Raw genomic sequence first — 21,464 nt, 5'->3', positions numbered from 1 at the left:
CTGCTTGCCAACCAGGTCCCCAACTGGGTCCATAGAAGTCCACTGAACATTGTAGGGCTTAGCTTGCCGCTTCATTGCTGCTTTTACCCCACTTCCCCCCATTGGTGATGTGTAATAATATGCTTTTGTAACATTACGTTTTTATTTATCCTTACATTTCTATAAACATATACTTCTATAAAGCATAGGAAAGTAAAATTGTATCAAGAGAGTTATATCATGAAAAAAATTAAAGAAAACATTTGTAACAATTTTTTTAAAGACTTATTAAACAGTGTGTTTAATAAGAAGGAGCCCTAGTGGTATAGTGATCAGTGCTTGACTGCTAACTGAAAGGTCCATGGTTTGAACCCACAAGCTATTCCAATGGAAAAGGATGTAGTTGTTTCCCTCTGTAAATATTTACAGACTTGGAAACCCTATCAAGGCAGTTCTACTCAGTCTTAAAGGGTAGCGATGAGTTAGAATTCAACTCAACAGTGGTGAGTAAGTCTTCTTTGTGCAAAAATTTTATCTGTCTGTCCCCTGTAGACTTATGAGTTTGCAAACATTGATATAGTCTCAGACTGATAAATCATTATTGGCTAATCTGTTTTGGAGGACTGCATACTCATGGGAAAGATATACTGCAGAAATATATCTTTTATGTGTTCTCTAAATGCCCAGTGCTGTAGAAATTTGATAAATGTTAAATAATAAAATTTCCTATAAGCAAGAGACCTGGGGAATTGTGAACAGTATTACCTTTATGTGAGGAAAAAAGAATGCTTGTCTCTAAGGTATTTTCATCAGGCTGTTTTTGCCAGTACTAGATATAATAAAAAGAAAAGAAGGAAAATTGTCAAAATGTGGTCATTTCTACTCCATAAAAGAGTAATAGTTTCAGTTCCCTTTTCTAGTATAGCTTACATTTCCATTTGTCATCTTGGTCACAAAATTTTTTGTTAAAGTCTTACCTGGAAAAATGTAGTGACCGAACTCTTCTCTAACATGGTGATATGCTAGCAGATTACCTTTTGGTCTCTTTCAGAAAGACCTGTTAAAACAAGCCATCTAAAAGATGAAGTTCCTAATAAAACTAATAATACCAAGAACTGAAACAGGAAAAGAACTTAATTCTAGTATCTGTAGCCAATTTTAATTAATTCTAAGATAAAAAAGGGGGTATATAAAATAAGTAGTCTAAGCTTACAATCTAGGGCCTTTGTTCATGAGAGAAAGTGGGAAGATATTTTATCCTTTCCTCACACACTGACCTCCACTCTATTAAACACATGTGGCACTCTAGGATAAGCACTGAAACACAAGGTCTTTTGAAACACAAGGTCAAAGTTTCAAACTTACCTGCTGCTCCTCAGAAACTCTATACAAGGTCGCTATGAGTTGGAACTGACTTGATGGCACTTAACAACAACAATAATTTTTAAAAGCTTGCCTCACTCTAGGCATGGTCTTACTGTATACATGCAGGGTCTAGTCTTCCTAGCAGAGAATTAGGAGAGGGACTCAGTACTGCACTTTTTAGTCCAGGATCCTTGGATATAGCTCTGTGATGGAGGAACGGGGGGTCATGAAGACTTTGGCAAGTAATTTATGCAGGAGGTTACTTGCATGCAGACCAAATAGTGAAATCATAGATTGAAAAGAGGGAAGAAGCAGCAACAAAAATTTAGAGGTGATCCTTAAAGGCCATGATGAGGTGAAAGCATAACCAAATATTGACGTTTTAAGAAAGAGGGCAGAATGAGATAAAATACAACATGAAGAATAGTACTGAGTGACACAAGGAAGTATGGTAAAAATGAAATGAAAGTCTTATCAAAATAAGAATGGAGATAATTTCTTAACATGATAAGGAATATTAGACTAGTTAAAAATGTAGTTACTTCCATTAAGAGTAGAACAAGATAAGGATACTCTTCATCAACATTTTTATTTACCATTAATCTGGAAGATCTAGCAAATGAAATAACATCCGAATCTAAAATGAAAATGTCACTTGGTAAGAAGATGGTATTATTTTCATTTTTGTTAATGATATGCTTATATGCCTAGAAAGTCTGTAAAAATCAATTATAAGACTCTAAAATTGTTTGAAATGAATAGCTATAATATTAAAATGTATTTTATTATAAAACATTGTTTTTAAAATACCAGCAATGATAGTTTTGAGACATTATGAACAATACTTATTCCATATATTTTCAAATTGAAAAAAAGCCCCCCAAACAACCTATCAAAAAAGAAAGAAAGAGCCAATTTTCCTTGATGGGAAACTAAATAGACGGAATTCTACCTTATTTAATTTATAAATTTAAGGAAACCCTAATCATTAAATCTCACAAGAGAGAAAGACAGCAAGAATGTTTATAAATCTACAGAAAGATAAATAAATAGGAACTTAATATCAATTACTTGGGAAAAGAAAATTATTAAGGCAGGTTCATTTGGTATGTGTGATATATTAAGGCTATCAGTTATGCAATATTTAAAGCTATGGTGTTATGTCGGCAGGAGAAAAGCTAACAATAAAAGAAAAGTTTAGATTAGTATTGCTATAGAGTAGCCCATGACTCATGGCAAAGTCAGGCACAGTCCTGTGACATCTTCATGATTGTTTGCCAATTGGACAATTGCAAATTTATTCCCCTAGCTAAATAACAAAACAAAACAAAATATACTGAAACCTTTGTCACTGCTTATTTAAGCCCTATTTTTGACTTTCAATTGTCCACAAAATAATTTGATATAATTGGACGATCTCTTTGTTATCCCATATGAGTAAAGTTTTACTAAAGGTAATACAGAAATGGCTGCAAGCATACCTTGACAGAGAAATTCCAGAGGTTCAAGCTAGATTCAGAAGAGTCCGTGGAATAAGGGATATCATTGCTTATGTCTGATGAATCTTGGCTGAAAGCAGAGAATATCAGAAAGATGTTTATCTGTGCTTTATTGAAGATGCAAAGGCTTCTGATTGTGTGGATCATGACAAGCTATGGACAACATTGTGAAGTATGAGTATTCCAGAATACTTAATTGTGCTCATGAGGAATCTGTACATGGACCAAGAGGCAGTTGTTCAAGCAGAACATGGGAACACTGTTTTAAAACTAAGAAAGGTGTGTGACGAGGTTGTATTCTTTCACCATACTTATTCAACCTGTATGCTGAGCAAATAATCTGAGAAGCTGGGTTCTATGAAGAAAAATGTGGTGTCAGGATTGGAAGAAGACTCATTAACAACCTGCGATATGCAGATGATACAACCTTGCTTGCTGTAAGTGAAGAGGACTTAAAACATTTTCTGATGAAGATCAAAGAGCACAGCCTTCGGTATGGATCTCAATGTAAAGAAAACAAAAATCCTCACCCTGGACCAATAAACAACATTCTTATCAATGGAGAAAAGATTGAAGTTTTCAAGGACTTCATTCTTCTTGGATCAACTATCAACACTTGTGGAAGCAACCGTCAAGAAATGAAACAACGTATAGCATTAGACAAGTCTGCACAAGACCTTTTTAAAAGTGTTGAAGAGCAAAGTTGTCAGCTTGAGGACTAAGGTGCACCTGACTCAAGCCATGGTATTTTCAATAACCTCATATGCATGCAAAAGCTGGACAGTGAATAAGGAAGACCGTAGAAGAATTAATGCCTTTGAATTATGGTGTTGGAGGAGAATATTAAAAGTGCCATGGGTTGCCAAAAGAACCAAGGGATCCATTTGGATGAAGTGCATCCAGAGTGCTCCTTGGAGGCCAAGATGACCAAACTTTGTCTTTCATACCTCAGACATATTGTCAGGAGGGGCCAATCACTGGAGAGGATATCATGTTTGGTAAGGTGGAGAGTCAGAGAAAAGGAGGAAGACCCCAAGGAGATGGATTGGCCAAGTGGATGGACTTGGCCAAGATGGATTGGCTAAGGAGATGGATTGGCCAAGCATCGATGGACTCAAGCATGGCAACAGTGGTGAGGTTGGCCAGGATCGGGCAGTGTTTTGTTCTGCTGTGCATGAGTTGGTACTGACTCGATGGCATCTAACAATAACAAAGTTGTTTTTAAGTGCCATTAATTTGGTTCCATTTCATAGCAACCTGGTATAGGGTTTCCAATGAGTTGCTGGTATGTTTGAGCTTCCAACCATGGGTTTGCAGTCCAGTGTTGATCCTACAGTGCCACACTCAGAGTCCTTGGTATAATGGCAAAGTATAATATAATATGATGTGACATAGGCTTAACAGTATGTTGTTGTTGTTGTGTTCCATCAAGTCGGTTCTGACTCATGGCAAACCTGTAGAGGATTTCTGAGGATTGGCTGTGAGTCTGAATCACAGACCTTGCAGTTCAAACTGACCTTGAGGTACAGTGCTTATCCTACGGTGCCACACCAAGTACAATATGATACTGAAAAGGTGGTGTGGTGTGGTGTGGTATAGTATAAATAACATGAAATGGAATAGAATGTATTTCACTGATAAGTTTATTTTTGTGGTTGTTAAGTGTTGTTTATTAGCAGACTAAAATTATTTTTATTGTGCAAACAATATAGTACTATTATAGAAAGTTGATGATTGATATAAGGTATGATCATTAATAAAGATGGAAGGAATACAGAGAGTCACTCTACTAAAAATAAATGGCCAATGTTGAACCATTTCAAGAGGTAGCATGTGATCAAGAGCCAATGACATTGAAGGAAGAAGTCCATGGTGAACTGAGACAGTAGGAAAGAACATGGCTCTGGGAATTGAGAGAATACAAATTGAAATATTTTGACAAACTGGTGCAGCACTGGAGGCACTCACTCATCAATGCCAAAAAAAATTTGGAAGACAGCTACCTGGCTAATTGAATTATAGAGATCCATATTTGTGTACATCCCAAAGAGTGATGGAATGCAGAAATAATAAAAAAAAATATTACTTATATCACATGCTAGTAAAATATTGCTAAAGATAATTTTTAAATGTCTGCAAACATTCATCACCAGGGAATGACCAAAAACCCAAGCAGGATTTGAAAGAAGACATGTAATGAGGGATATCATTACTGATATCATATGGATATTGGCTGAAAGCAGAGAATACCAGAAAGATATTAACCTCTGTTTTATTGATTGTGCAAAGGCTTTTGACTTTATGGATCATATCAAGTTACGGATAACATTGTAAAGAATGGGTATTTCAGAACACTTAATTCTGTTCATGAGGAACCTGTACATAGACAGATGAAATAACAGTCCTTTGAACAAAACAAGAGGACACTAGGTGGTTTAAAATTAGGAAAGGTGTGTGTCAGGGCTGTATTTTGTCACTATACTTATTCAATCTGTATGCTGAGCAAATAATCTGAGAAGTTGGATTTTATGAAGAAAAATGCGGCATCAGGATTGGTAGAAGGGTCATTTACAGCCTGCGATATGCACTGAACAAAATTTTGCTTGCTGAAAGTGATGAGGACTTAACATGCTTACTTACAAAGATCAAAGAGCACAGCCTTTGGTATGGATTGCACTTCAGTGTAACAAAAACAAAAATCTTCATTAAATAACATCTATATAAATAGAGAAAAACTGAAGTTGTCAGTCTTCATTTTGCTCAGATCAACCATTAGCATTCATGGAAGCAGCATTAGGCAAATCTGCTGCACAAGAACTCTTTAAAGTGTTCAGTAGAAAAGATGTCAGTTTGAGGAGTAGAATGTGACTGACTCAAGCCCTGATATTTTTATTAGTCTCATATACATGTGAAAGTAGGACAATGGAAAACGAAAACATGAGAAAAATTGATGCATTTGCGTTCTGGTATTGGAGAAGGGTAGTAAAAAAGCACCATGTGCTGTCAGAAGATAAATCTGTATTAGAAGAAGTACAGCCAGAATGCTTGTTGTTGTTGTTGTGTACAGTTGAGTCAGTTCCGACCCATGGCAACCCTGTATAGTGTTTCCAAGAGATGGCTGGTGAGCTTGAACCTCGGACCTTGTGGATCAAACTGACTTTTCAGTCCAGCGCATTAACCCACAGTGCCACACCAGGATTCCATAACATTCCTTAGAAGCTGGGATTGTGAGACTTTGTCTCTTATATTTCAGACATATTGCCAGTAGGTCAAGACCTTGGAGAAGAACATTGTGCTTGGCAAATTGGATGGTCTACAAAAATTATGAAGCCCCCCCGCCACACACTCACACAATGAGATGGATTGGCACAGTATCAGGAGCAGTGTGCTCAGGTGTAACAACTGTGAGGCTTGTGCAGTGCCAGGACATTTTTTGTTATGTTGTGCATAGGGTTCTGTGAGTCAGAAATGACTCAGTGACACATAACAACAATATAAGGTAATTTACCTCTGATGTCCTAATGTGGCACTGTAGGCTAATCACTGGACTAATTACAAGGTTGTGTTGTTAATACTATCTAGTCAGTTATGAATCATAGCAAGCCTGTATAATAGAGTTTCTAAGGAGCAGGTGATGGGTTTGAACTGCCAACCTTGTGGTTCACAGTCCAGTGTTTATCCTATAATGCCACATTAGCCACTTGTTGAAAACCCTATATAGTCACTATGAGTCAGAAATGACTCAACAATACTTAACAACAATAATTATCAAAATAGAGCAATTAGTATAATTGTTTATACTATACTTTGTTTTACTACATGTACAACTTTCATATGGTTCAAATGATATAAACAATTTTGTATACTTCTATTGTATTTGTCATCATATAGCAACCACTTTCTGTGTTACTGCCTAGTCTACATTATTATTAATTTAATGAATATATGTCTTACTTACCATAATGCTGCTATAGACAAAATACCACAAGTGAATGGCTTTCATAAATGGAAATGTATTTTCTCACAGTTTAGGAGCTTAGAAGTTTATAAGTCCAAAGCACTAGTTCTAGGGGAAGTCTTTCTATGCTCTTGGGGAAAGCCCTTGTTTCTGATTCCCTGTTCTTTGCAAACTTCCATGTGGTTTAGAAAACATATTCCCCCATCTCTATTTGCTTAATCTGCTCCTTTTATGTTTTGTAAGAGTTTAACTCAAGGTGCAGCCTATGCTAATACAGTTTCATTAATGTAGCAAACCAATTTATTCCTACATGGGATTATAATCAGAGGAGTGTTGGGAAGTGCTGTCGAGTTGGTTCCAAACCAGAATGACCCTGTACTGGGTTTCCCAGTAGCGACCTGTAAGCTTGAGGTTCAAATGGATTTTGCAGTCCAGCACATTAGCCCACAGCTCCACCCCGGGACTCCTAATCACAGGCATAGAGGTTAAGATTTACAACACATATTTTTGAGAGACACATTTCAATCTATTGTTGTGGTTGTCATGTGCCGTGGAGTGAGTTTGGACTCATAGCGACCCTGTATAGTGTTTCTGAGGCTGTAAATCTTTACGGGAGCAGAAAGCCTCTTCTTTCTCCCATGGAACAGCTAGTAGTTTCGAACTGCTGGCCTTAAGATTCGCAGCCGGATTCGTAACCACTACGCTACCAGAGTTACAATAGTTGTTCATTAAATATTTTATATCTTAGATATCCTGGTCTTGGGTGATCAAGTTATTTTTTTTATCATATTTTCAATAAAAATGTTTTGTTAAGGTCAGTCAATCAGGAATATAAATAGTTTTAATGAAGACCCAATTTGATGTTTTACTTAATCTATTGTTATTAAGTGCCGCTGACTTGATTCCAACCCATTATGACCCTGCATAGGGTTTCCGAGGAGTGGCTGATGATCTTGAACTGCTGACCTTGCAGTTCAAACTGACTTTGTAGTTTTAACCCACAGCACCACACCAAGACTCCTACCTAACCCATAGGTTTACATATACTTAATCTATAGGCTTATATTTTTGCTGCAACAGGTTTGTTGATATGAATTTCACCAATACATGATCAAATGGACATTGTTTTAGAGAAAAAACTGGTCCATATGTAGCTAAAATATTTGTGCAAAAATGGTGTGGAGATGGTCTCTGACCTCCTCCAACTTCTTACGAGGTAGGAGGAGAATCACCAGCTCAATACCAATTCCTATGAGGCAAAGGTCAGACAAGCCTCTACCCTGAAACCCTTTTCCCCTATTCTGACACTAATCTTCTCTCCCATGGCACTCCCCTTCTTTACTGTGTTCCATAGCCCATTACAGTGGCCACAATGAACTCACAGACAATGCTTACAATAGTAGGAATTCTTAGGGAATTAACAGAGTATAAATGAGAATACTAAAATACTCTTAATTCCAAGATCTCCAGGCAGAAGTGCCTCTTTTTAGTCATACTGCAGGCATTCCCCTCTTTAGAAATTGACCTCTTAGCCTTGCAGCACATAAGCCTCTGCCCTGATTTGCAAGTGTTATTTGTAACACTTTGTCAGTAAATGCCCCAAAGGCAACATATTCTGCATGTCAGCATTTTTCCCAAAGTCACTTGTCCTTGGGTCAGGAAGCCAATATTCTCTCTCCATACCACTGCCAGTGTTTCGTTCTGCTGTGCATAAGGTCTCTATGGGTCAGTACCGACTCGATGGCACCTAACTACAACAATAATACCACTGCCTCTGGTGTGGCACTGTGAGCTAATGTGTCAGACTGCAAAGTCATTTGAACTGCAAAGACGGTGGTTCAAGCTCACCAGCTTCTCCTTCGAAACCCTATACAGGGTTGCTATGGGTAGGAATTGACTGAACGGCACCTAACAACAACATACCACTGCCTCTGCTGCCAATTCTCCTCCACATTCTGTTCATGGCACTTCTTTCTTGATGGTCTTGAAATCCTTCTTCCTGTTTCTGATATGACTGTTGTATACCTGGCAGGATGGCAAAACTAACCAATACCCACATTTGAGGCTTCTGCTCCTACAACAATTTAAAGCCTTTGAAACCCTATGTAGGGTTACTATGAGTCAGAACCAATTTGGAGGCATTTAACAGAAACAACAACATCCTGTTTGCATAGTCCCACCTGGTGTGGCACAATGTTGGTTTGAACTGCAAGCTCAGCAGTTCAAGCTCACCAGCTGCTCCTCGGAAGGGTCACTATGGTTCTGAATTGACTCAACAGCACTTAAAAACAACTACCAATGATTTGGTGTGAGTTACAAAGACCATGGTTGTTATTGTTGTTGTTAAGTGCCATCGAGTCGGTTCCGACCCATAGCGACCCTGTACAGGGTTTCCGAGGGTGTAAATCTTTAAGGGAGTAGAAAGCCTCATCTTTCTCCCGCGGAGCGGCTGGTAGTTTTGAACCGCTGACCTTAAGGTTCGCAGCCTGATTCATAACCACTACGCTACCAGAGCTCCTTTACAAGAGGCCTATTAAGTGACTTCACTGTACTGCAATTTGAAAACTATACTCTGTCTTGAAGCTTTTCCAAGGAGAGACATGACAAATGTTTTCGTATGAAAAGTATGTTAAACTCATATTAACTCATCTGAAAACACAATAACAAGGACTATAAAACTGGGGAGGAAAGAAAAATGACCTCCTTTTCCTCATCAAATAGTAATTTAGATGCAAAAAAATCGTTTTATAGTCCTACCAAATGATTACAAGTTACACATTTTTGTTTGATTAGTTTGTCCTTAAGGAGCCCAGGTAGCATAGTGGTTACAAGTTGGGTTGTTAACCTCTATGTCTGGACTTTGAGACTACCAGATGCCAGCAGGAGAAAGATGAAGCTTTCTGCTTCTGTAAAGATTTACAGCCTCAGAAGTTCTATAAAGGGACTCTATGAGTCTAGAACCAACTCCACCGTACACCACTACCACCACCATTTTGCCCTTGGAAGGAAAGTTAGAAATACAACTAACTCATTGATCTTTGCTACTTGTTCATGTCTAACAGTCATTTATGAAGACAAAATGTTTTCATTCTAAGTGTAAAATATACAAAAACAAGAAATAAAAACAGATATATATAAAATAATTCCATCTGTAAGTACCTAATTTTAGGGCTTGATAGCAAAGATTTCTACTCTTCCTCCTAATTTGTTCTTTGGCTATTTCTACACAACTATCTAAGTCACTATTTATATTTTAATATAATTTGAAAAGTCCATTGAGATGAATATGGATAAAATGATAAAATCAGTGTTTTGTGAATCCATACAAACTTGCACATTAAAATTGAATTTTATATCTTTTTTGGGGGAGGGGGAGAGGGAGAACTTCTTGAGATAACATCCACACAGCAGAAAATCCAGCTGCCTGGATTGCTCCACATAAATAAATGGATTTACACTTGGGTAAAAGGATAACAAGTGATATGATAGGTAAATTGCATAGTTGTTAAATAATGATGTGAAATCTACACATTCCAGTAGCTATGGCTCATAGAATTCTACTGCAAACTGCCTTTCATGGATTGAATTTGAGTGTGAAGGTCTATATAAAACAAAGGATACAGAAGCAAGATCTCAATTGTTATCTGTGGTTTTGGCTGTTGAACCAGTTAGTCTTCTGGCTGCCTTGTGCTTTTCCTATTCCCCAAGGATTTCATGGTCCATAACTCCTAAAGGAAAGTATGTAGAGTACAGAATCTGGTGACATCTTGTTAATTCAAGAGGAATAGAACTTCTGAAGATAAAGGACAAGAAAGCTGCTGTAGGAATCAGAATGATTGGCTATGGAACTATTTTATTTGCATGTGAATCATTACAGAAAGGTACATTTTCAGTATCCCTGTTTCAAGATTCGAAACCAAAAACAGGTTCAGTTTTCAAAATTGAGAAAGACATTAGCAGTCATTCCAGGACTGCCTGTATCTGAAATTCATAAAAACAAAACTAATCTCTGTCAATTTGATTCTGACTCACAGCAACCCCATGTATTTCAGAGTAGAACTGTGTTCCATAGAATTTTCACCACTGTGACCTTACGTAAGCAAATCTCATCACCTCTCTTTCAAGGCAACTCTAGGTGGGTTCAGACTTCCAACCCTTCAATTAGCATTCAGTTAGCCTTGGCTTCACCTAGAGATTCCTATCCTATGCTTGTTAAGTACCACCGTGTTGGTTCTGACTCACAGTGACCTTGTATAGAGTTTCTGAGGAGCAGCTGGTGAGCTTGAACCTCTGACTTTGCAATTCTAATGGCTTTGCAATCTGGTGCATCAACCCACAGTGCCACACCATTATTCTATGCTTGTTGTTGTTAAGTGCCATTTGAGTTGATTCCGATCCATAGCTACCCTGTAATCTGCTATCAAGTACTCTTTTCCAGATTAGCCAATCCTAATTCTATCAACAAATCCTTATTACTATAGAAATTGAATACTTAACCCATTTCCCAAACCCACTGGTCTACACATTCTCTAGTTTACCTATTTCTTCCTTGCAGAAAGGCCACCAAAAATGAGCAGATTTCTCCAGTATAAACACATTAGTACTCATATAGTAAGAAGCACTGCTTGTACCTTCATTCTAGATTCTAGTGGCATATTTAAATTTGACAATGCATTAAGGCATGTACTGCTGCTGAGTGACCCACTCCTTCATAAGATAGTACGATAAGCATCTTGGATGAAAGGACAAAACATAAATGAGAAAGTAAAAACTCAAATTAATCCTTTAGTTAGACAGATAGCAGAAGTTCAGTAAATTGTCTGCTGATTATAAGGGTCTGTGATAACCCTGAGATCATATGACGTCAAAAAAAGCATGCTGGTCCATTTTACAAAAATTTTTGTACACAATCTGGTACAAAGAAAATATTGAAATCAGTCCAAACTATGAAGAAGAAGAGACATACTACTTTTGAGTAGTTTATCACAGAAAACTTTTGGAATAGCATTGGAATACTGCCAGCACCAGAAAATTGAATACTGAAACATTATGAAGAGCACCTAAATATTGTCAGACATAGTGTCAGAAGATGAACCCCTTAAATTGGAATGCACTCAAAATAGACTGAGGAAGGGCTGCCTTCTCAAAGTACTGTGATGATGTGAATGGAGTAAAGCTTTTAGGGCCTTCATTTGCTCATAGGACACAATTTATAAAGAGGAGAAGCAGCTGTAGACATCCGTTATGAAGGAAACATGGAATGTATGAAATATGAATCTAAGAAAACTGAAAATTGTAAAAACTGAAATGGAACACATGAAGCTGAATATCCTAGATGTTGCTGAGCTGAAATGGACTAGTATTGACCATTTTGAATCTGACAATTATATGGTTTACTATGCCAGGAATGACAAATTGAACAGAAATGGTGTTGAATTCATCATCAAAAAAGACTTGCAATAAGATAGACTGGAACAGTGGCAGCAGCAATGGGCTCAAGCATAGCAATGGTTACTAGATTCACACAGTGTTTCATTCTGTTGTGCATAACATCATTAGGAGTCCGTGCGACTAGATGGCGGCTAACAGCAACAGCAACAAAATTCTAGTGATGTTTGGATGTTGGCTGAAATCTCTTTTCCCAAAGCTAGAGAGATTACGTTTATTTCACAAATATTTGTTACTCATAATATAATTAACCTTTATTCATCTTATAGGGTGGCAGCCACTGTGTTGTTGTTATTGTTAAGTGCCATCGAGTGTTTTCTAACTCATAGTGACTCTTTATAGGGTTTCTTAGGAATGGCTGGTGAGCTTAAAGCACTGACCTTGCAGTTCAAAGTGACCTTGCAGTTCAACACATTAACCCACAGCACTACATCAGGACTTAATTATACTAAGTATTTCATATACATGGTTTCTTTCAATCCTCACAAAAAAACATAAACTACTGTTCAGAACTAATGCAGTCTGGATCAACTTTTGCTTCTGTTCATTTTCTTCTAATTCTTTGATGTCTTCTAGTAATGAGATGTGGTGCTGTAGGATAAGCACTGGACTTCAAGGATGGTTTGAACCACAAGTTTAGCAGTCCAAGCTCACCAGTCACTCCTTGGAAGCCATATACGATGTTGCTATGAGTTGGAACCAACTCAATGGGCCCTTAACAACAATGACAACAAGTAATGAGATGCATTATTTAAACCCCATGACATGAGGCACAGGAACCACCATCCATAAGAAAAAAATATGAATAAAAACATGCAATGATTTATTTTGTAATCGTTCATGTATAGTTAAGAACAAAAAAAGAAAAAAAGAAAACACTGATTTTTTTTTTGTTTTCTTTTTCAGAATACTCTTTTACCTTCCTCCCTCCACTTTCACTTATCCCAGGTATCCATATGTTGATCTCCTGTTAAAACACCTCTCCTTCCTGTTATAGATAGAGCCCACATGGAGAATCAAGTTTTATCCACTCTAAAGGATTGTCTGACTGCTGGGCAGGAAGAGCTCATTCTTCTGCAAGAGAGTGTCAAGAATGGGAAACTGTCTGTGGATGAAGCACTGGAGAAATTTAAACACTGGCAGATGGGCAAGAGTGGCCTGGAAATTATTCAGCAGGTAAGATTGATTCAAATCCCTTCTAAATCATTCCCTCACTTTTGCAGCTCCTAACTTCTTTAAAATATTTACTCCTTAATTTGTTGTTGTTGTTGTTAAGTGAAATCGAGTCAGTTCCAACCCATAGAGACCCTGTTTAGGGTTTCCAAGGAGCAATTGTTGAGTTTGCATTGCTGACCTTGTGGTTCAAACCGATTTTGAAGGCCAGTGCATTAACTCACAGTGACATATTAACCATTAATTAGTTTGTGACTAGCCATAATCAAGATGGTTTCAAACTACCAATTAAAGGTTGTAAAATACCCATATTTCATGATTGTAAACCATCGATGGGGAGTCTTGGTTAGGTACTATAGAGTATGCAATATACTGCTAACCAAAAGGCCAGGAATTCAAACCCACAAACTATTCCTTAGATACCCAATAGACAGGGTAACTGTGAGTCAGAACTGACTTGATGGCACTTAACAACAAACCATTGATGAGCTTGGTCCTGGTATTTAGTGTATCAAAGCTAATACTGCATTATCTTGCAAGGTTGTCCTTGCAAGTGTGTGACATATACACCAGATTTAGAAGGAATAAGAAAGCTATTAATATCACATCAGGTAATAATCTTAAATGAAATGTAATAAATTATATTCTTATCTTTCTCTTAAACTGTGAACTTTTTAGATATGTGTATATGTGTAAATGGAGTCCTGGTGTGTGTTGGGAGTTAATGTACTGAACTGCAAAGTTGGCATGAACCACAAGATTGGCGATTCAAGTTCACCAGCCACTCCTTGCAAATCTTATACAGAGTTGCTATGGGTCAGAACCCACTAAATGACACTTAGTAATAACAATAAGAAAATGTGTATAACATGTTTCATCTATTTGTTAAATTTATTTAACAAAAACATAAACGATATTCAGTATCCCATTATTTTAATATTTTAGATGAGTGAGGTCGGTCTGATCATATATATAAAAAGGTCAGTCAGGGTATGTAGAGTATTCACTTCAAATTAGTATGTCTTCTATAAATGCAATTTATGTATAGGGGTATAAGGAATTCTGATGTTCATAAAAACAAAATATACCAAATACACTTTTTGACACCTTTCAATGAAAAGTACTAGGGCCAAATTCTCTCTATCACATAAGCCCTCCCACTCCAAAATGATTCCAACATTTTCCCCCTTCTCATAATAGAAATCTCTACTATTTTAAGATTCTAATTCTCAGGTAGCTGTTTGAGTAAACACATTTAATTAGCTAATTGACACTTAAGTATAAATAATTAATGCTAGCTTAGTATGCTACCTTTCCTAAGGGACAGTTTTTATTTAAAAGGCAGTGTTTGGAAAGACAAATTGTAACAACATAAAAATTCATCAAAAGTGAAATTCTAGACAAACGGCACATAGGTGGGAGATCGAATAGGCAAGAGGATTTTCCTATCACACATTGTTTGTAACCACCTATATCTTAGCATAAATCTGGTGTTGTGGCAACAGTTCATGGAAATATTACATTATATTCTAATTCTATTTTTCATTAACTGTTTGAAGCCCATATATATGTACATATATATACACACATATATGAATAAGGAGCTCTGGTAGTGTAGTGGTTATGAATCTGGCTATGAACTTCAGGGTCAGCAGTTCGAAACTACCAGCTGTTCCACAGGAGAAAGATGAGGCTTTCTGCTCCTGTAAAGATTTACAGCTTTAGAAACCTTGTACAGGGTCACTATGAGTCGAAACTGACTCCATGGCACATAACAACAACATATATATATATATACATATATGTGTGTGTGTGTGCATTCTTATATATGTGAATATATTCACATATATATGAATGAATATTTTTCAGTTATAGGTAGAAAAGTAGTTCTGATAATGTTGCCACATGGATAAACATTGAAAACATTTTGCTAAGCAAATTAAGTCAAACACCAAAGGACAAATATTGTATGATCCTTTTAATACGAATTATGTAGAATAGACATACCACTTGGAGACAAGTAGATTCATAGTTACTTAGGGACTAGAGGGATAGAGAAATGGGGAGTTAAAAAAATTCCTTCTTCATTCCTCCAACAAATAAACACTTACTCTTTTCCCTCCTCCTTTCGTTCTCTCACATACTCCCATACATTTTTCAATATTCCTCTTGGAGTTAGAAAAACATTTACCTATATCTTGGGGATGAATCGGTCACAGCTAATTGTAAAATTATACTAAAACTGGTCAGGTATTATCTTATAAAACTTTGAGAAAAATGTCACACAGAGTTAATTATCAAAGAGCTTCTGTAAGAATGAAAACCTATGTAAAATCCCTGGAGTTAAGATGAGGTTGATTGAGAAGGTGAAAACTGGGCTTTCTGGTTCCTCGTTCCTACTGACAATCCCAGAATTCCTAAAGAAGGATACTTTAGTTACCAAGTGCTTCTGTAACACCATAAGTGGATGGCTTTGAATTATATATAATTATTGTCCCACATTTTAAAGGCTAAAAGTCTAATTTGGGGTCTTGTTGTTGTTGTTGTTGTTAAGTACCCGTGGAGTCGGCTCCGACTCATAGTGACCCTGCATAGGGTATCCGAGGCTGTAAATCTTTACGGGAGCAGAACGCCTCATCTTTCTCCCGTGGAACCACTGGTAGTTTCAAACTGCTGACCTTGAGGTTGGCAGCCCGACTCGTAACCACTACGCTACCAGAGCTCTTTGCCACATGAATTCCTTCCTTGTCAGTATTTCTGGGAATTTCTTGATTCTTTGGTGTTTGTTAGCTTGTATAAGATTCTCACATGGCATCTGTCTTCCTCAAGGTTTGTGTCTTTGTGTCTATCCTGGTCTTTTTGTAACTCAGAAGTGACTTTGTTTAGGATCCACTCTACACTAGCACTACCTTATCAACATAACAAAAGTAAAAAAAAAAAAAAACTATTTACAAACAAAATCACATCTACATGTACTGAACTAAAAATTCAACATATATTTTGGGAGAACACAATTTTTTCTATAACATTCCACCCCTTGGCTACCAAAAAGTTATGTTTTTCCCACATTCATTTTCTTGATCTGCCAGAAAGGAAGGCCCAGTTTCTACTACCAGGTTGACAGTGGTCCTACTCTATGAAACTTAGTGAGTGATGACTCTATCCTTTGAAACCATTGAAGTCTCACTCCTGTTCTGCCATGCTCCTTTTGATAGTACTGCTCCTGGCATTTCTTTTTTCTTTTCCTGGAGGACAACAGATGTTTAGAATCATGTAGCTCCATTGGCCCACTTTCTGCCTATAGAATTCCAGTAGCAGATTTGTTTTGTTCTGCTTTTGTCTCTTTCAGCCTAAAGTGATGTCTATACTTATGTTGTTGTTTAGTTATATCAGTCACAGGCCTAATCTCTTCAGTAAAATTTGATGTTGTCACATTTGGTGTTCATTTTAAGGCAAACTCTCTTAAATTTTATAGTTGTTGTTATTAAGTTCCATTGAGTTGGTGCCGACCCATAGCAACCATACATAGGGTTTCCAAGGAGCATTTGGTGAGCTTGAACTGTTGACCTTGTGGTTCAAACTGATTTTGCAGTCTAGTACATGAACCCACAGCATCACACCAGGACTCTTAAAGAGTTTTCCAAATCTTCAATTTCTATTTTCTTTTTATAGTTTGTGTCTCAATGTATCTCTTTACTCCCACATTTTACTATAAGCAGTGCTGAGAAATTATATTACTCTTTAATATCTTGCTTAGAAGTTTCAGAAAAATATCCAAGTTCATTATTTACAAGTTCTACCTTTCAGGTTCTCAGAAACCCTACACGGAGTTGCTATGGGTTGGAAATGACTTGACAGCACTTAGCAACTTTCAAAAACCATTCTAACATAGGTCATAGAAGTATTTTGCTACTTATAATAAGCATCACCTTTTCATAGTGTCTAAGAACATGTTTATTATTTCCTTTAAGCCCTTAACGGAAGCACATTTAATGTCCGTATTTTGAACAACATTCAATCACAATAGCTTTCTTAACATTTCTAATTCCTTTCTGACCACTTATCAGAATTGCTCTTAGTGTCCTATAGTTCTGCCAACAATCTCTTTAAGGCAAGTTAAGGCTTTCCTCTCAAGTTCATAAAATTTTCTCTGGTTTTTCACCTTATCTAATTAAAAATTAACCTCCAAATTTTGGTATTAAAGTAGAACTCTTACTCTGTGCTACTAAATTCTGCCTTGGGTACCTGTTGTTGCTGTTGTTAAGTGCCTTTGAGTCGGTTCCGACCCACAGCAATCCTGTATAGGGTTTCCAAAGAGCAGCTGGTGAGCCTGAACTGCCAACCTTGCAGTTCAAACAGCTTTGCAGTCTGACGTATTAACACACAGCACCACACTAGGACTCCCTAGGATTGCTGTAATACATTTATCACTTATGGGTAGCACACATATTTATTTTTTCACAGTTCAGAAGGCTAGAAGTCTGAATTCAGGATGTAATTGTAGAGAGAGGTCCTTCTTTGTCTATTTCAGCTTCAAGTAATTGCCAGCCATCATTGACATTCTTCGGCATCTAGATGCATGTCTCATTTTCTGTCATTCTTTTTCCCTTTTGTATGACTATTCTGCAGTCCTGGTGTGGCACTGTGGGTTAGTTAACATGCTAGACTTCAAAGTCAGTTTGAACAACAAGATCAGTGGTTCAAACTCTCCACTTGCTCCTTGGAAACCCTATACAGGGTCACTATGGATTGGAATAAACTCAATGGCACTTAACAACAAAAATAACATGTCTATTCTGGAGTACTGGTGTGATGCTGTGGGCTAATGCACTGGACTACAAAGTTGGTTTCAACCACAAAGTCAGAAGTTCACGCTCACCAGCTGCTCCCAGAAACCCTACACAGGGTTGCAATGGGTTGGAACTGACTTGTCAGCACTTAACAACGATGTATATTCTATTCTTTTTATAACTCAGAAGGGATTAGATTTAGGATGAAGTCTATGTGGGTATGACCTCATGAAAACAGCAAAAGAAAAACCAGAATTTTAAATCAGGAACACATCCATAAGTACAATGGCCAGGAATTCATCACATGTATTGGAGAGTTGCAATTCAATCCGTAAAAAAGGGATATGTGTTCCATTCTGAAAGAGTGTCTTTAAAGCATTGAAAACAATTATATATTTAGGAAAATTAATTTCTATGATTCAAGAGAAATTGTGAGGAAAGACTTTCTCTACTAGGTTCCATTTTAAAAGGGATTTATAGAATGGTATCTTGATTTACTTTTTTGCTTAAACCATATTGTTTTTGATGCTGTTAAATTCAGTTGAGTCTTTTCCTACTCATAGCAACCTTGTATAGGATTTCTGAGACTGTAAATCTTTTTGGGAGTAGAAAGCCTCATCTTGCTCTGGCTGTTAAAAACTTAGTAACTGTTAAAAGTTAAATATTTAGAAAACACAGAAAAATTGCAAATGAGTTAAGAAGGTGAAAAGAGTTCAATATCATTTGCTTTTCTGTTACTAGTTCTTGAAATCTGAATGTTGAATACGCCCTACTAAGAATAGAGATAAGCTAAGGAAACAGTAAACTTTCATCATACAACCCTTTTGCTTTAGAGTTGACAATGAGTCTTTATTATGTGTGATTTTAGCAAATTATGTAATCTCTATGTGCCTCAATTTTCACATCTATAAAATGGAGAGGATGATACTAATTTTGTGAAGTTTTGAGGAGTGAGATAATTCATGTAAAATATTCATGATTAGGCCATCATAAGTGCTAAATAAGTACTAAGTTAATAGTTTGGTAGTTGTTAATTATCATCAAATAGGTTCTGACTATTGCAACCCTGTATAGAGTTTCTGAAGCTTTAAATCTTCATTATAGCAGAAAGCCTCATCTTTCTTCTGTGGAGTGCCTGAGGCCTTGAATCACAGACCTTCTGGTCTGCAGTCGAGTACACTATGAGTTGGAACCAACTTGATGGCAACAACAACAATGTATCATATGGAGTCACAAGGCTCCCCAATGTAATAGTAGCAGTTGATATTTTCATCATGGTTCATGGAAAAGTTGTAACTTTTGACGTGTTTTCTACCCTTTGCTTCATTAAGGAAAAGTTACGTCAACTCCGAGACTGCATTTTTGGGAAAAGACCAGAAGAAGAAAATGTCTATGGTAAGTAAAATACCTGGTATTAAAAAAACAACAACAAAAAAGCTCTATGTGGAAAATGCAAGGATTGTCTAGTCAAACAATGCTGCATTCAGTTCTATCATCTGTCACTACCAGTTGTTTGGTCAAGACAGCCTCTTAATCTCTAGTACTCAGGTTTCTTATCTGCAAAGCAGAATGTTGCTGTTGTTAGTGCCATGTGGTCAGTTTTGACTCAGCAACCTTGTATAGGGTTTCAGAGGAGCATCTGGTGCATCTGAACTGCTGAATTTGAGGTTCAAATTGACCTTTCAGTCCAATGCATTGGTGCCACACCAGGACTCCAAAGCAGAATAGTTATATGTATTTCTAGGGATGGTTGTGTGAATAACAAACACAATGATTATCACATTCTCATACCAATAATGGAATGTAAATAAAGGCTAATTAATTTCTTTGTTTTCTATGTCAGTTGCAAACAGTATAATTTTGCTCCAGTTTGTTTTTCTTTTAAGCTGAACCATTATATAGAGAATTAAATTATTAAGTAGAAATGTTTTTTTACTAAGATAAAATATTCTCAATTTACTCATTTTTCACAATTGCCCACATGTGGATTATTTAAAATTTTAAATATCCTGTTGGCCTTCCCTGCAACTACCAAACTTCTTGGTAATGCAGAGTCCCTTGCTAATAATTATCAGATGCTCTCAGAAAACAAAACCTAAGTACATATTTTAATGTCAAATCCTTTCCAAAAATAAATAACACATTCTAAAATTGAAAATAAACTTTGCTGTCACTATCTTAACTACACTTTCTTCAAGACTGCATAGATAATTAAAAACTGACAACCACTAGCAATACTCAAAAGATTTCTTTCTTCCATTTTCAATATTAGTGCTTCATGTTGAAATTTACTATGTTGAAATTTATTTAATTATTTTTTAAGTTTTTGTTGTAAATTAACTCATCATTTACATAGGAGACAGATTTAAATTCATCCTATCATATTTTGATTCAGTGCAATGATTACATTCCCCTTCATGCATCATCAAACAACCAAAGGGTAGATTGTGCAAAACTGTCCCCCAGCTGTCAGCATACAGTTCCTCACCCTCCCTGAGTCCAGAGTCCCCAGTCTCTCAATCATTCCACATCATCATCTCTGCCTCCATCTGTGTTGTCACTGCTACTCTGGAAAGGGTCTCCCACTCTGCTCTTCTTCCTTAATGGTCCCAGGGACCTCTGCTCCTGGACTGCAAAATCAACCACTCCCCTGTTTTTGTTATAAAACATCACATTTACATTTCTAACACTCATAGTTAGTCCTGATAGCAATTAGTCCCTATTGTATGACAAGAATCTTATCCCCTTCTTTCATCAGCCCCATCCAGACAAGTTGGAAACCACTCAGTGGAGATTCTACCATCACCCACACCCTCTGAAACTAGGCTCCCTCTTGAAAGCTTGTAAGCCAGTCACTTCTGGCCTTTGTAGCCCCCATTTTAGGTAGTTAATGTCTAAATTGCCCATCCTTGTAAACCCTGTGTGCTGAGGGGGTGGAAATGATCCTCGCTGTAAAGATTCATTCCCTTCCTCTTTTGAGCTACTGCATCCATAATTATAGGTCAAGTTAATCAAACTGTAGTGGATTTCTCTTTTTTTCTTCTTCTTTCTTCTGCTAGTTGAGTACTGATCATCCAGCCATTGAAGCCCAATCAAGTGGATACTATCTGCAAGTATGGGTGTTCTTGTGCATCTCCTCTCACTTCATGTCAGCTGGATGCTTCACTCTCTGCTCTAGTCATCTGTGGCCATGTCCCTGTCTCTGGGCCCAGGAGTCCACAGGTCTTGCTCTACAGCTGACCAACCAAGTCT

At 37.1% G+C, this 21,464-nt stretch overlaps 1 protein-coding gene across 1 annotated transcript in view; it reads left to right on the top strand.

Annotated features, from left to right (window-relative positions):
* Positions 1 to 20,130, top strand: part of BANK1 (B-cell scaffold protein with ankyrin repeats 1) — a 538,680-nt gene extending 518,550 nt beyond the window's left edge. Inside the window, exons 12-14 of the mRNA XM_006872727.1 lie at positions 13,247 to 13,425; positions 19,544 to 19,607; positions 20,099 to 20,130. Coding sequence (XP_006872789.1) covers positions 13,247 to 13,425; positions 19,544 to 19,607; positions 20,099 to 20,130 — 275 coding nt within the window. The remainder of the gene's footprint in view (positions 1 to 13,246; positions 13,426 to 19,543; positions 19,608 to 20,098) is intronic.
* The last annotated feature ends 1,334 nt before the right edge of the window (positions 20,131 to 21,464 follow it).

The sequence above is a fragment of the Chrysochloris asiatica genome, unplaced genomic scaffold (genome assembly GCF_000296735.1).
Source record: "Chrysochloris asiatica unplaced genomic scaffold, ChrAsi1.0 scaffold00211, whole genome shotgun sequence".
Classification (NCBI taxonomy): Eukaryota; Metazoa; Chordata; class Mammalia; order Afrosoricida; family Chrysochloridae; genus Chrysochloris; species Chrysochloris asiatica.
This window is presented reverse-complemented; position numbering and strand designations above follow the sequence as displayed.